We start from the raw sequence: 13,741 nt of genomic DNA, 5'->3' as shown, positions 1-13,741 counted from the left end.
AGAATAAAGTCAGCCTTGTTCTTGGACTTCCAGCCCCCAAAACTGAGAAAATAAATTCTGTGGTTTTTTTTGAAGATTTATTTAAAGTTTATTGTAAAGAGGAGGAGAATCAGAGAGGAAGATTTTCCGTCCGTTGATTCACTCCCTAAGTGGCCACAATGGCCAGAGCTGATCCAATCTGAAGCCAGGAGCCTGGAGCCTCTTCTTGGTCTCCCATGCAGGTGCAGGGTCCATTCTCTACTTGGGCCATTCTCTACTGCTTTCCCAGACCACAAGCAGGGAGCTGGAAGGGAAGTGGAGTAGCTGTGATCTGAACTGGTGCACATATGGGATCCTGGAGCATGGAAGGCGAGGACTCAAGCTATGAAGTTACTGTGCCAGGCCCTAAAATTTACTTTTATTGGAAAGGCAAATTAACAGAGAGAAGCAGAGACAGAGACAGAGAAAAAGATCTCTGCTGGTTCACTCCCCAATTGGCCTCAACATCCAGAGCTGAGCTGATCTGAAGTCAGGAGTCAGGAGTTTCTTCTGTTTCTCCCACGGGAATGCAGAATCCCAAGGCCTTGGGCCATCCTTGACTGCTTTCCTAGGCCACAAGCAGGGAGCTGGATGGGAAGTAGAGCAGCTGGCATGATGTCCACAGGGATGCTGGTGCTTGGAGGTGAAGGATCAGCCAGTTGAGTCAATATGCTGGCCCCTATGGTATTTTGTTATTAGCAAACTCATGCACTTGACTCAAGATGTGTAAGCACTTCCGGTCTAGTCATGTAGTCTCTGACCAGGAGAGGCAGAGCCAGGGCATGGCAGCGTGTACTTGTGGAGTCTAGAATCTTGGTGGGGAATGGTTGTCGCAATAGGTCTATTGTGTGGCTATGGTCTCCGACAGTAGGTTATTAGGCTGTGGTCAAAATTCCTTACCCTGGAGTTGGGCATGTAGATGCCTGGCAGGGTTTCCAGCAAGAAAGAGCCTATGGGTAAGGGGGTAGGGAGGGGTTGGGCTCTGGAGCCAGGCAAGGGTGGCAGCCACAGTCTTTATATCCTTGGTGATTTTTGGAGTGAAAGAAGTGGAGAAACAGCAGGACCTTCCATAGCTGCCCTCAGCCCTGGAGCTACAGTGTGGCTGAATTCCTTTCTGGGAAAACCTGGAGAAACTAAGCGAGTTGTCCATTGCCACAACTGTCTGGCTGTCAGGAATCTATGTGCGTTTTACTTCTTTGTGCCTCTTGTTGCTACCCTCCTGAGCTCCTTCTCGCCACCCTCTGCTTTGTGGCCATGCACGGTTGTGATCTGATCTCACTCTGCTTGCCACGGTGAGTGCTATTCATGCTCCTCTTAGTCCTGGCTCGGCTAGAGCAGGCTGCTGGAGTGGACTCCCCTGCCTGCGTGGAAGGCTCCCTGCTGTAACAGGTCAGCCTGTGGGAACAGGGAGGTGGCACAGAGCTGAGAAGGTGTTGCCCTGTCCTGAGTGACTAGGACCATCCGTCATCTTCCTCCTAATTCCAGTGCCGGGCAGCGGAGTCGAGCATGCCCAGTGCGCCTTGACCTCAGATGGACTTGGTTCCCCTCCAGCTGTGCCCTTGGCTTCTCCTGCTCCACCCCACGGGCTCAAGTGTACAAACAACAGAGACTCCCCGCTGCTCGTCCCTGCTGTCTGGTGAGGCCCGTGCCACGCCTTGCTGACCTGGGCACATTCCCTGAATTCATTGAATTATCACCTGTTTACACTGGACTGAGCCAGTCCCCTGCTCTGTGGCCGACTCCTCCTGACCGCTGCTGACGGCGTGTCACTGCCCATGGGTTTTTGCAAAAATTTCTCTTTTCTCTGTGGGAGGGAGCCCATGCGTCAGTGCCACCTTCCCTCTCTTTTCTCATCCTTGCAATCTGCTTTTCTGGCCATGATAATTCAAGAAGCATCTTTAGAAAAAAAAAAGCCTTCTGAATTTCATTTAATTTTTGATTTGTAACTAAATTATCACGAAATGATTATCTTTTTTCCAAATTAGTATAACAACTCATTCCATTGGTTTTGAAGAACCGTGTGCCTGGCCACCAGCGCACATACTTGTTTGTGCATCTGAACATGGGTTGCTCATTATGACTCAGGTTAGAATTTATTGAGGGCCTTTCCTTGCATCATTTCATGCTGCATAGCAGCTCTGGTCACCAGGTGCACAGATCTGAATGACAAAGGAGGAGAAATAAAAGTCAGTTTTGCACTGTTAAGGTGCCTGAGCCTGAGTCTCGAAATTATCATTTTTTTTTCTCTCTGAGCAAAATGTGATGCTGTGGCCTGGTTTGTTGGGTCACCACGCCATGTGATATCCTGTTCCATTCACATCTTGACTCACTGTTACATTCACAGAGTCACTGTAGGCGAAGGGCACAGGCTGTGTATCCGTGAAGGAGCACCCCAAAACCCCATTTTTTGATCTCTGTTTCAAGGTTATCCTACCAAGCAGTACTGTAGATGGACTCCCACTTCAGAACAACCAACCAACAAACCAAACGTGTGCTTTGGCTCCAGCCAGCATCACTGTCAGCGGCGGCGCAAACACACTGATACTGACATTAGTCCATTCTGGTGTGGGAGAACTTGCTTCCTTCAATCAGGGTGCATTCAGAAATGGAAACAGTCGGAGGATTTCCCAGGCCCTTTCTTTGGCCTTGTGTGGAGGGAAAGGCTTTCTCTAGGGCTTTCCCCGTTCTTCTGACCCTCGGAGCACACAGGGTGAGTCTTATTTTTTAGCTGACCCAGATAATGGAACAGAGATTGGTTGCATAGACTAGCCTAACAATACCAGGATAGAAGTCATTCAAGCTGCTTAAAATCCAGATGCAGATTCAAAAGCACACTACTGAGTCTTGAGCGGAAGGCAAGGAAGGGCAGGCGACACAGAACGGTAAGAAAGCAGCAGCGCAGAGAGGGGAGTCAGGAGCGATTCTATACAAGCAAGGCACGGGCTGTCCAAGTCTGAGGTCGAGCTAAGTCCCCGGGCTGTGTGTAAAGCCATCATTACACCGAGGTGGAGAAATAGGCCACGTGAGGGGAGTTCCAAAACAGAACCTTCCAGAAGCAGCTAAGTCCTGCAGCATGCCTTGATGAAACCAGAGGATATTATTAAACTCATGTAATAATGCCACGCATTATATATAGTTGTCAGTGGTTTCCGGTTATGGATATTGTAATTGTCCAGTATCATGGTTTCCTGTCTTGGTTTCCCAAGTCTGGAATGTTCCTTGTCAACTAAAAGAACAGATAACTCTGTTAGTGAACCAGTGAGGCTTTTATTTTAAAGGATACAGTGGTTTTTCTTGGCTTTTGTTTGGTTAAAACAAACATGGCAATCTATAGAAAGGTTTGTGATAGCTAAACACATAGGACTTGTTGGAAATGGTATTTCTGAATTTTCTGGGTCCTGAGCTCTGTCAGTGGCATCCCAGTTCCCTGGACTAACATTGGATAAAGACTACAGCAGTGTTTGTTTGTTAAAATAAAAGCCTGTATGGAGAAGAAAGCTTTTTTTTGGCGTCTGTGATGGGAGACCCCCTGGGGCTCAAAGCCCACACCCATGCAGCCACACAGGGCCTGGGGTCAGAGAGCCCTGTGCTGAGGGATTCATGTTTAATCATTCTACTCCTGCAGTATGTTCCTTTTTTACAAAGATATTTATTTTCTGAAAGAATGTTCAAGAGAGAGGAAGTGACAGAGACCTTGCATCTGCTGAATGGCTGCCCAGGTTGCAACACTCTAGGCCAAAGCCAGGAGCCTGGAACTCCACCCAGGTCCCTTCTGGTGGTGGGGGCCCAGGCACTTGGCCCATCTTCTCCTGTTCTTCCCAGTGCGTTAGCAGGGAGCTAGATGCACATAGTGTACACCAGTGTCACAGATGGCAGCTTAACCCACTGTGCTACAATACTCGCCGTATCTTTCAATTTCTTTTGTAGGTGAAAGTGGGTTAGGATGGTTAAGTGTGTCCCAGGGACTCAGAGCCTCAGCTCCTGTGCAGTTCTGCCTCCTCCTGCCTCCCTGCTGACCCTGTTCTTGGCTGCCCACCCCCTGCCCCTTGGACCGCTTGGGATTCCTCCAAGGCCAAGGAGGACTCGGAATGGACAGATCAGCAGGTTCACCTGAGTGCTCCTCCAGGCCGTATCCCGGAATGTCCTTGGTAGCACCCAGAGGTATTTGGCCTTCCTGCAGGGAACTGTGATATGTCTTAGAGTGACTCTCAGTGCAGCCGAGCAAACCCAGGCCGTCAGCCTCTTGTGGGAGTTGCAAACTCAGCTGGGAGTGGGTGCTTGGCCTAGAGTGGGTGGTTTGATGACCGCCTCGGCTTGGATCTCTGGCTTCCTGCAGTGATGGCTCCCTGGGTCTCACGTGATTGAATTCCTGCCAGCCGCAGAGGAGGCAGATTGAGTTCCTGGTCCTGGAGTTACCCCGCCCAGCCCAGCTGTGGCAGGCTTTTGAGTGAGCCACCTCTCTTTCGCTCTCTCACGTCTTCCTGTCCTCTCAAATACACTTTTTTTTTTTTTTAAGAAAAGAGGAAATAACCTAGTCTGTGTGCCATATGCGCATCTGGCTGGCTGAGGTCACACCTGCACTCCGCCTTGGACTTGGCCTGGCTCTCCTCGGGTGGTGATTCCACCCACAGCTTCTCCCAGCGTCTCACTTGGGCTACTTCCGGCCAAACACAGCGCATGAGCTTCCGGGTGGCCTGGATCCTGAGCCTCCTTCCTGGGGCCCCTTAGTCCTCTAGAATCAGCTATCATCTCATGTTCCCTCTTTGTGCCTTGGGATTTCTGTCTGCCCTTGGATGCCAAGGGCCAGCTCCTGCCCTTTGCCTGTCTCCCCTGCCAGGTGCCAGCCCTCTCCTGCCTTCTCCCGCTGAGGCCACCCGAGAGAGAGCCCTGAGCCTGTTGAACCTGGATCTGTTCCTCTTTTGTCCTCCAAGCAGAGTAGTCTCTGTTTGCCTTGGAATTTCATCCATTCTCTCAGACCAAGGTCAAGGGCCACTTCTGTCTGGTCCTTCTATCCAGTGCTGCATGATTTGCTGTTATTCTGTTCCCTTGCTCGCCTGCTCAGACCAAAGCCACGCCTTGTCTGCACCTCGTGAGGTCCGGCTCTGCCTGATGACAGAACAGGTTCCTATAGGCGGGGTGCTCCCCGAAGGAAGCATTAGCAAGTTGGACCTTTAAGTCATCTTTTGAAGAGAAGGGGCCAGGATGTTCAGAGTAAGGCTAAGACAGAGGACTGTGTGAGTAGGGCTCTGTGTCTGTCGGGGAGTTCCACAGCTCGGGCTCTGTAGCGCATCAGGAATCAGTCTCGGGCCAGTTCCAGCCTGCCTCTGGGCAGGGAGATGTCAGGCGTCGAGGGGATGTTTGGGCCACACCCATGACAGCATATCCTCTGCCCAAATTAGAGGTCGGAGTCTGGCAGGAAAGTGCCCACGGTTCAAGGGCTTTTGTTTGCTGACTTTAATGTCTATACAATGACTTTCAGGCCCTGTGATTTTAAAAAGTGAAATCATTCTTGCATGTATGTTTTTTTTTTCCTGTGGCAGGAAGTCAGCATGCATGCTTTTAAAGCACAGATTGAACTCCTTAAGAGAAATTGTAATTTTTCTTTTCCTGTTTTTCCTCTGCAGGTTCCTTGCGCTGACTCCATGGAGAGTTTACCACCTGATTTCTGTCATGATACTGGGCCGTGTTATTATGCAGATAATAAAGGATATGGTTTTGTCTAGGACAAGAGGTAAGAAAAGTCAGATTTCAGTTTTTTGGCATCCGGTTTTCTGGCCCCTGGCTCTCACTGCTGTTTGTGCAGGCACATCACCTCCTTCTCTCCCTTGGTCAGTAGCACAGTGGCTGTTCAGCAGGACTGCCCGTTTCTACAGTGGGGTATTTGACTGTGTAGTTTGCAGCCATGACTCCTGCTCCTGGGTAGAAAGCTGGTGCGTGCTGCTTTCTTTCTGGGCTTTCCCTTCTGTTGTAAATATCATTTCGATATGTAAGTAGGTCACAGTAAAGATAACAGTTAAATATTTATTACATCCCACATGATGAAACTGGGCCATAGGAACATGGACCAGTTTATATAAAAATTCCCTCTGCATACACTGAAGAAGTCATTCATGGCTTAAAGACAAACACATTTTAAACAATGAACTGATGGAAATAATTGTGGACATGACTTGCAAGTGAGAACTTGAATCATTCAATTTTCCCAAGATGCTTTCTTAAGTATTTAAACTATCCTGGAAATCTGAGTCAAGTGTTTCTATACTTGGAGAGGCCTTTTCTGCTTGTGTCTGAGCAAGTTTTTGTAAATGGCAAGAAAGCCCTCTAGGAATAATTGAGATTCAGGAGCCTAAATGTAGTTAAGAGAGATTTGATGAAGAATAGCCACTAACAGGTTACACTGGAACGTTTCATCTGCCCCGTGTACCCCAGGTGGAGGGACAGTCTTGGGTGAGTCCGACTGGACTGCTGTGCGTGAGAGCCACCCGGTGCTCCGCCCTAGAGGGCGACCTGAGGCCCAGTGTAGGAGCCAGTCGTCCCCTCCCTACACCAAGTCCAGGGTCTAAGCTTTGATGCATTTATCACCATCACGTTGAATGAATCTGCTTCAAATCTGGTTTATATTTTAAGTTTTCACAGTTTTTAAATTCAATCATGATGTAAACTGCTTTCACAGTGACGGCTTTGTATTACTGCATTACCAGGTTTCCTTCTAATTCTGCAGTGGTTTTGTTCTGACAAGGTGAATATTTCTTTTTTTTTAAAAGTCTGGTTCGTGCTTTCCAGGAGTCTGCAGCTTTAGAGTGCTTCTGGGTTGCACCGCTCTTTCTATCCCTTTTATCCCATCTCTCCTTCCCTGTCTTTCAATGCTCTGCTTCGGAGAACAGATACCCCCGCGTGCCTCACCCTTCAGCTTCAAGGAGCCTGGATGTTGAAGGCATGCTTGGCAAGTGTGGACTGGAGTGGTCCATGGGGGGTCCCACCTGGCACTAGCTTGACTCCTAAGTGAGAGGGTTCTCCTGAGCCTTATAGCGGCCACGTTAGCTTGGTCGGCTCCAAAGAAGCTGGACCTCTTGATATTTTCAGTCCTGTGTCAAATTTGGCTGCAGTTTGGGGTGTAGCTTATGAAGACCAGACGGAAGCGGAAGGCCAAGGAGGGCTGTGAAAGACTCACTGGCTGTGGGAAGGGCCGTGAGTGAAGGATGAGCTACCTTTGTGCACCTTTCTCTAGAGCTGCGGAGATCTTCACCTTTGAATTTCACTCCTTGACTTCATAATCATGCGAAGGAAGACATTTTGCATTTACAGACTGTCAACACTCAGATCTCTAAGAAACTAGGGTGGTGGAGTTGAAAGTGTATTGGCCTATGTAGTTCACTCCTTCCTGAACTGGTTTCACACTGTTTCCTTGCAATGGAGGAGTCAAAAATAGACGTGTTGTTGCCTATGATTGCAACAAATTGCCACAATCCTGGTGGGTCAGAACAGGAGACAGTCCACCTCTCACAGTGCTGGAAACCATTAAGCCAAAGAAAGGCAGTTCTTGGGGTACCCTTTGTGCATCAGTTCACTTGGAGTGCCCTGTGTGCCCCTCTCCTTGACCAACTGCACCTGTTCAGCTGGATCTTTCTTGTCCATTGGTTTGACTCATCTGCTTTGCCCCGTGCCTTTGCACATCACCAGCTCCATTGTCAATTGACCCTGGATGTGGCCCTGGCTGGGTCCATGCTCGGAGAGTGCAGAGGTGCCTTCAAAACACTTCTCTTGCTGTTTTCTCTAACAACCATATTCATGTCCCAAACTTCTAATAATAAAATAAGCAAGCAAACCCATGTCCCATACTGTTCTAATTTCTTTTTTTCTTGGCCTCAGTATTAGAAAAAGATCATATGATAAGGAGACTAAATGCTTCTAAAATGCAGTCCTTCTGGCTTCCAACTTCAGTTGAGACCTCACTGTTGTTTGCAACTTCATGGATTCTTTTGAGTTGTTACCTTTTTTTTTTAAATTTATTTTTGTTGGAAATGGAGATTTACAAAGAGAAGGAGAAACAGAGAAAAAGATCTTCCATCCACCGATTCACTCCTCAAATGGCTGCAACAGCTGGAGCTGAGCCGATTCGAAGCCAGCAGCCAGGAGCCTCCTCCAGGTCTGCCATACAGGTGCAGGGTCCCAAGGCTTATTGGTTTCCAGGCCATAAGCAGGATGCTGCACAGGAAGTAGAGCAGCCAGAACATGAACTGACACCTAACTGGGATGCACACAGAGGATTAGCTAACTGAGCCATCATACTGGCTCTGAGTTGTTGCTTCTAATATACCGCTGAACTCTACGATTTTGAAGAAGCTTATAAGGAACATAAAACAAGACTGTGAAAGAGTCAATTTTGACAGATTTTTTTCTTGGAAGCAAGTGTTAAGAATTTGGCACGTGGATCTTGGCTGGAGATATTAATAAATATAAGAAAGATGCTTTGCTGAAGACCTTTGACCTTTGTTTGATGGAACATTTTCTCATGATCATTTATTTCATTGAACTTGGTTAAAACTGGTAGTATTATATCAAGACACAATCGAATGAAGATGGTCCCTGGAAAATTAAAAAAGCAAATGAGATAAAGGCGTTATAGATTGCCTTGAACTTGACTTGAGCCTGGTTAGAAACTTACAAGATCTGAAGAATAAATAGATTAAAAACCTTCATTCTCAGATACCCTCTCTTCATTTTTGTTTGGTCAGCAACAGGGTGAGTCTCTTCGATGCCACCCCATTGGTGCTTTCTTGAGCAGCCACATTTTCTCTGTCCTTGAACTTGTAGGTTTCCACTTCTTGTGTAGTTCCTGCACCATTCACCTGAGTTCACGTCGATTCGAGTGCACATTTTGTTCGCTCCGCTCACTGCTAAAGCCTCTGAAACACCATTGATTCTAGAGCATTCCATTTTCTCCATGATATGTGTTCAAGTATTTTTCATGTGGTGGAAAATTTTGACTAGATGGACTGCCCACACAATGCTCTGTGTGGTTTGATAGTGTCAGTGTTTAAAGTGGTAAGCATTCCATTTGAAACAGCTCAGGGCCTGTCTAAGCCAAGTGCCTCTTGAGAGCAAGGCCTGATGAGGTCTCACCTTTTCCTCCTCTCCCTTTTGCAGGTGCACAGCTGTGGAGGAGCCTCAGTGAAAGGTAGGGAGCTGGCCTTCAGGCGGGTGGGGTCGGGCTGGTGACCGAGCAGCCGAGGTGCATCTCTGAGGTCACACGTCAGTAACTTGTGATAGTTGGAAAGCAAAGTGTGGCCAAATTGAGGACAAGAATAAAATTGGGACTCCTTCTGGGAGATGGTCTGTATTTTGCTGTAGTACTGGGTCATGTGCGTTTATGAGAATTGCAGTGTGGAAAGACTTGGAATTGAAAAGAGGGAGGCCTTTCTTTGTGTTTGGGATTTTCTATCAGACTTCATTTTTGTGGTGCCATCAAGGGGGAACAGTGTCACACTAAGTTGTAGAACCTGTGGGATGTTCTGAAGGGTCAGTCTGCAGGTGTCAGAGGACTCTGGAGTTGGGGGAGATGGTGAGGTAAGAGATTCCTGGAGACACGTGGCAGGTGTTGCCCCCACTGACTCCTGCGCAGCCAGAGACCAGCACCAGCTCTGTTTCTGTTCCGTCTTCCACTGCGCTCTGAAGGAGCTGTTTCGAATGGGAGGGACAAGAGCGTTTACGAGGGGAACATGGGCCACTTCGCCACTGGGCACGTGGCATATGCAAAAGGGAGAAAGAATAAGGACTCCTAGTCCAGGAAAATGAATTTTTGCAGAAATTGAGTTTTCAAATTTCGCTTTGAAAATGATTCTAATTAGTTTAAAAGGATGGCTGGGGTGCCTGATTTACATCACAGAAATTTACATGGCCAGGAAATGAATGCACAGGCAGAAGGTCAAACCAATGCCCTGAAAAGTTTGTGAGCAAAAACATGTCTGCTCTGCCCTTCCACCCACGTTTCCTCCCGTCCTTAGGATCCCACGTCACAGTGGTGCATCTGTAATTAGAAAAAAAGCAGTAGTTGATAATGTTCTAGTGCTCCGAGGCCCACACTCTATTTCGGGATGGCCCATGGCGTTTGCCGGCCAGCGGGGAAGGCTTTGCAGTCTTCCCTGGTTTTGTTGACCTTGATGCTTTCGACCAGTGCTTGTGAGGTGCACCCCCTCTTGGCATCTCTTTTTCTCATATTGGCCTGAGGTTTTTGTGCTTGGAGAGGAAGACCACAGCGGTCAAGTGCCATTTTCTGCACATGCTGTCGAGGGATCTTGCCACCGACGTTGATACTGACCTTGGTCGTCTGGCTGGGTAGGGCTTTTCAAGCTTCCCCAGGCTGGTTCTCAGCGGGGACCAGGAGACTCTATTTGAAAGTCAGGTTAAGATTGGACTGCTGCTGCTGAGACGCAGCTTGAGAGCTGCAGCTGGGTGTTAGAAGTGGCTCCTTTAGGTGCTGCAGGCCCTGCTGCTCGGTGCTCCCCACCCTGGCCACTTGGGGCCTGGGCTGTAGTCCTGCCCACCACATGCAGGCTGGACCTTCTTGAGTAAGCATAGTCAGCTTTCTGTTTCTGTTCTAGTTGTTCAGCTTGAGGAAAGCAAGAACTGGGATTGGGGGAAAGATGCTATCATGTGTCCAGTATAGTTTCCGCAGAGTTGTAAGAAGCATCAGTGCTGTCTCAGAGCTGTCAGATGTCTTAATACCTGCTTTGGTCAAATTTTCGTGCTGCGGGTTGAATGTATCCCCCACATTCGCGCGTAGGAAACTTGAGTGCAGGAGCACTGAGCGCGGGGACTCCTGGCGAGTTGTCTGTGAGGTTTGTGTGGTCCGCGGAAATGAGCAGTGCATGCGCTTTGGTGGGAAAAGGCCGTAATACACCTTAGGGATTCAACAGTGACGGACAGGTCTTCAGAGGCAGGGTGGGATGTGCCGTTTTGTACAGGGAAGCCACATGGCGCTCGGGTCGTTCCTGTTCCAGGCTCCAGGCGCTGAGCTGCGAAGCCTGCCTGGCAGCGGGAGCAGGCAGCTGCCCAGCCGAGGTCCCGGGCCATTCAGCGTGGGGCAGCGTGCTCCCAGGGTCATGTTGGATCGCCTCTTGGTTTGTGCCTGATTTCTAATCAGGCAGGCCTGCCCTCTGTAGGGGTCCCCCCCCCCCAAGCCCTTTCTATTTTTTTTAAATTAAAAAACTTTCCATATTATTATTATTATTTTATGATACAATTCCAAGGCTGTTCCAACTGGACTGTTGTGTCTGGGATTTCCCTAACCCTTCCCCTCACACACTGATTTCTCCTATATTATTATAATAGTATAACTCTTCATAAACAGTCATATGTCCATCATTGCGCAGATGGACAATGGCAGAGTGTGCAGCATCCTATTGTCAGGATATATTTAACACTTTTCATTGGGAGCCCATCTTTGATCTGGAAGTACAGATGCATATTGCATTGTATCCTCACACAATAATAATAATAATAATTGGAAAGTCAGATATATAGAGAGGAGGGGAGACAGAGAAGAGATCTTCCATTCGTTGATTCACTTCCCAAATGACCGCAATGGCCGGAGCTGAGCCGATCCGAAGCCAGGAGCCAGGAACCTCCCCAGGTCTTCCACATGGGTGCAGGGTCCTAAGGCTTTGGGCTGTCCTCGACTGCTTTCTCAGGCCACAAGCAGGGAGCTGGATGGGAAGCAGGGCCGCTGGGTTTAGAACCGGCGCCCATATTGGCTCCTGGGGCATGCAGGGTAAGGACTTTAGCCGCTAGGCCACTGTGCCAGGCCCTACTCACATAGGGTTTTAATCAGCTCATGGAAGGAGCATCCGCAGCCGTCATTTTGGTGTTCCAGGAGGCCTGCAGGTGGCCCACTCCTCAGTTCTAATGCCCTGAGATGCTTTAAATGAAGAGGGGTCTTCTCTCTTCATCCTCCTCTGGAATCCCAACAGCTCTTGGTTCACAGACTCTTACTTGCATTTGGGGGAATTCACTTTAATCCACTGGACCAAGCGTCAAGTGTTTCCTCCGGGGAAGAGCATGCATGCGCTGTTGTCCCTGCCTCTTCAGGAGCGCGCATGCGTGGGTGTTGGCGGGGCGTGGTTTCTGTGGCCGTGTGAAGAGTCTAAGAAGTGCTCACGCATGTTATAGTGGACAAGTGCATTGCAAAGAAGCGAAGGGTGTGTTCCCAGTGTGTTATTGGATTTGTTAGGTATTGGTACCTGGAAACCTTGTTTGTGAATGTCTGTTTCTCAGTGGGCGTGGTCCAGGTCTTGCTCAGCCTGTTTATTTAGTCATCATTAGCCGCACAGTAGGTGAGCAGGAATTACGCAGAGCTGTCCATCTGCAGAGCCAGCTTGGCGTTGTTTATGGCCTGTTGCTAGTACTGGTTGGACACTTGAGCCCTGGAATTGTGATCGCCTCTATTTCCGCACTGGAAACCCCCAGATTGGATAACCCCCAGATTTCAACAAGAACCTACCCGCGTGTGTTGTTTCTCCGTGTGCACTGCGCCTTTGAGAAGCACTGCATCATTTTCAGGCTGACTGGGTTTTTCTAAGCTAGCATAAATTAGAAACATCTCTACTTACAGATCATAATCATTCAAAACATTGCTTTTTTAAAAATGTTATAGGGATTTCTTTATCTGAAAGGCCAAATTACAAGGAGAGGATGATCAATAGCAAGAGATCTTCCATCTGTCCGTTCAGTTCCCCCATGACTGCAAAAGCCAGGGCCAGGCTGGGGCCAGGAGACAGGAACTCCATTCTCTCCGTGGGCGGCAGGGGCCAAGCACGTGAGCCATCTTTGGTTGCTTTCCCAGGTCCATTAGCAGAGAACTGGGTTGAAAGCCCAGTAGCTGGGACACAGATTGCTCCTCATTTGGGTTGGCAGCACTGCAAGTGGCAGCTTCATGCACTGTGCCACCACGCTGGTCCCACCGTATTTTCAACCCGGAATATTTACTGCATGTCTAAATTTTGAAGTTCTTCTTAAGATTTTACTTGAGAGGTAGAAAGTGGGAGAGGATAAAGTCCCCATTGGCTGTTTCATTCCCGATGGCCACAGGGCAAGGAACTGCGGCTCACCCCCATCTGGACCCAGTGCGTGGCAGCAGCAAGGTCTCTTGGGACCCCCGTTGCCCCCCAGGGTCTGCCTGGACAGGAGCTGGACATCAGATCCAGCTGCTGTGGACGGCTCAGTGCGCCGGGGGCCTCTTTCCTGGCGCTGTCGCAGTGCCCGTTGCCTGCGTCTGTCTCCCTGGGAGGCTCAGTGTAGGGTCCAGTGCCAGTTTGCAGAAAGCAGTGTGTATGTGTGTTTGTCATGGGAACTAAAATATGTGAAATTTGAGTGTTACAGCTGACAGCTCTGGGGTGGTCTGACTGACGTTCCAACTTCCAGAAGCTTCTCATGGTTTGCTGTTCTCCGGAAGTGGCTGTGCATTCCCTGGGATGCAGCCTGGCCATTCCATCTGACCGCCTCCTGCCTCAGAGGCAGAGCGTGGGACTGGGCGTCCGTCTCTCCGGCAGGGACTGGGGTGCGGAGCTGTGAGCGCCCTGCGTCCGGCTTGCTCACCCTGAAGAGTCCCTCCCAGGCTGCATGTCCTGCTCTTTCCCTCACGCCCACTCGGAGAAGCAGCAGCTGTGTGGCCCCACATCCTGGGATGAAATGCTCTTTTGTTTTCTGGGTTTCTGGATAACTGCCT

The 13,741-nt window shown here is 49.1% G+C and overlaps 1 protein-coding gene across 1 annotated transcript in view; it reads left to right on the top strand.

The window, feature by feature from the left end:
• The window catches only part of RETREG1 (reticulophagy regulator 1), a 93,611-nt gene that overhangs the window by 11,360 nt on the left and 68,510 nt on the right, over nucleotides 1–13,741 (top strand). Inside the window, exons 2-3 of the mRNA XM_040977426.1 lie at nucleotides 5,643–5,749; nucleotides 9,166–9,196. Of these exons, the coding sequence (XP_040833360.1) occupies nucleotides 5,643–5,749; nucleotides 9,166–9,196 (138 nt within the window). The remainder of the gene's footprint in view (nucleotides 1–5,642; nucleotides 5,750–9,165; nucleotides 9,197–13,741) is intronic.

The sequence above is a fragment of the Ochotona curzoniae genome, unplaced genomic scaffold (assembly GCF_017591425.1).
Source record: "Ochotona curzoniae isolate NIBS_2020 unplaced genomic scaffold, NIBS_Ocur_1.0 contig_2754, whole genome shotgun sequence".
NCBI lineage: Eukaryota > Metazoa > Chordata > Mammalia > Lagomorpha > Ochotonidae > Ochotona > Ochotona curzoniae.
The sequence above is the reverse complement of the archived record's forward strand: the minus strand, read 5'-3'. Positions and strand labels throughout refer to the sequence as shown.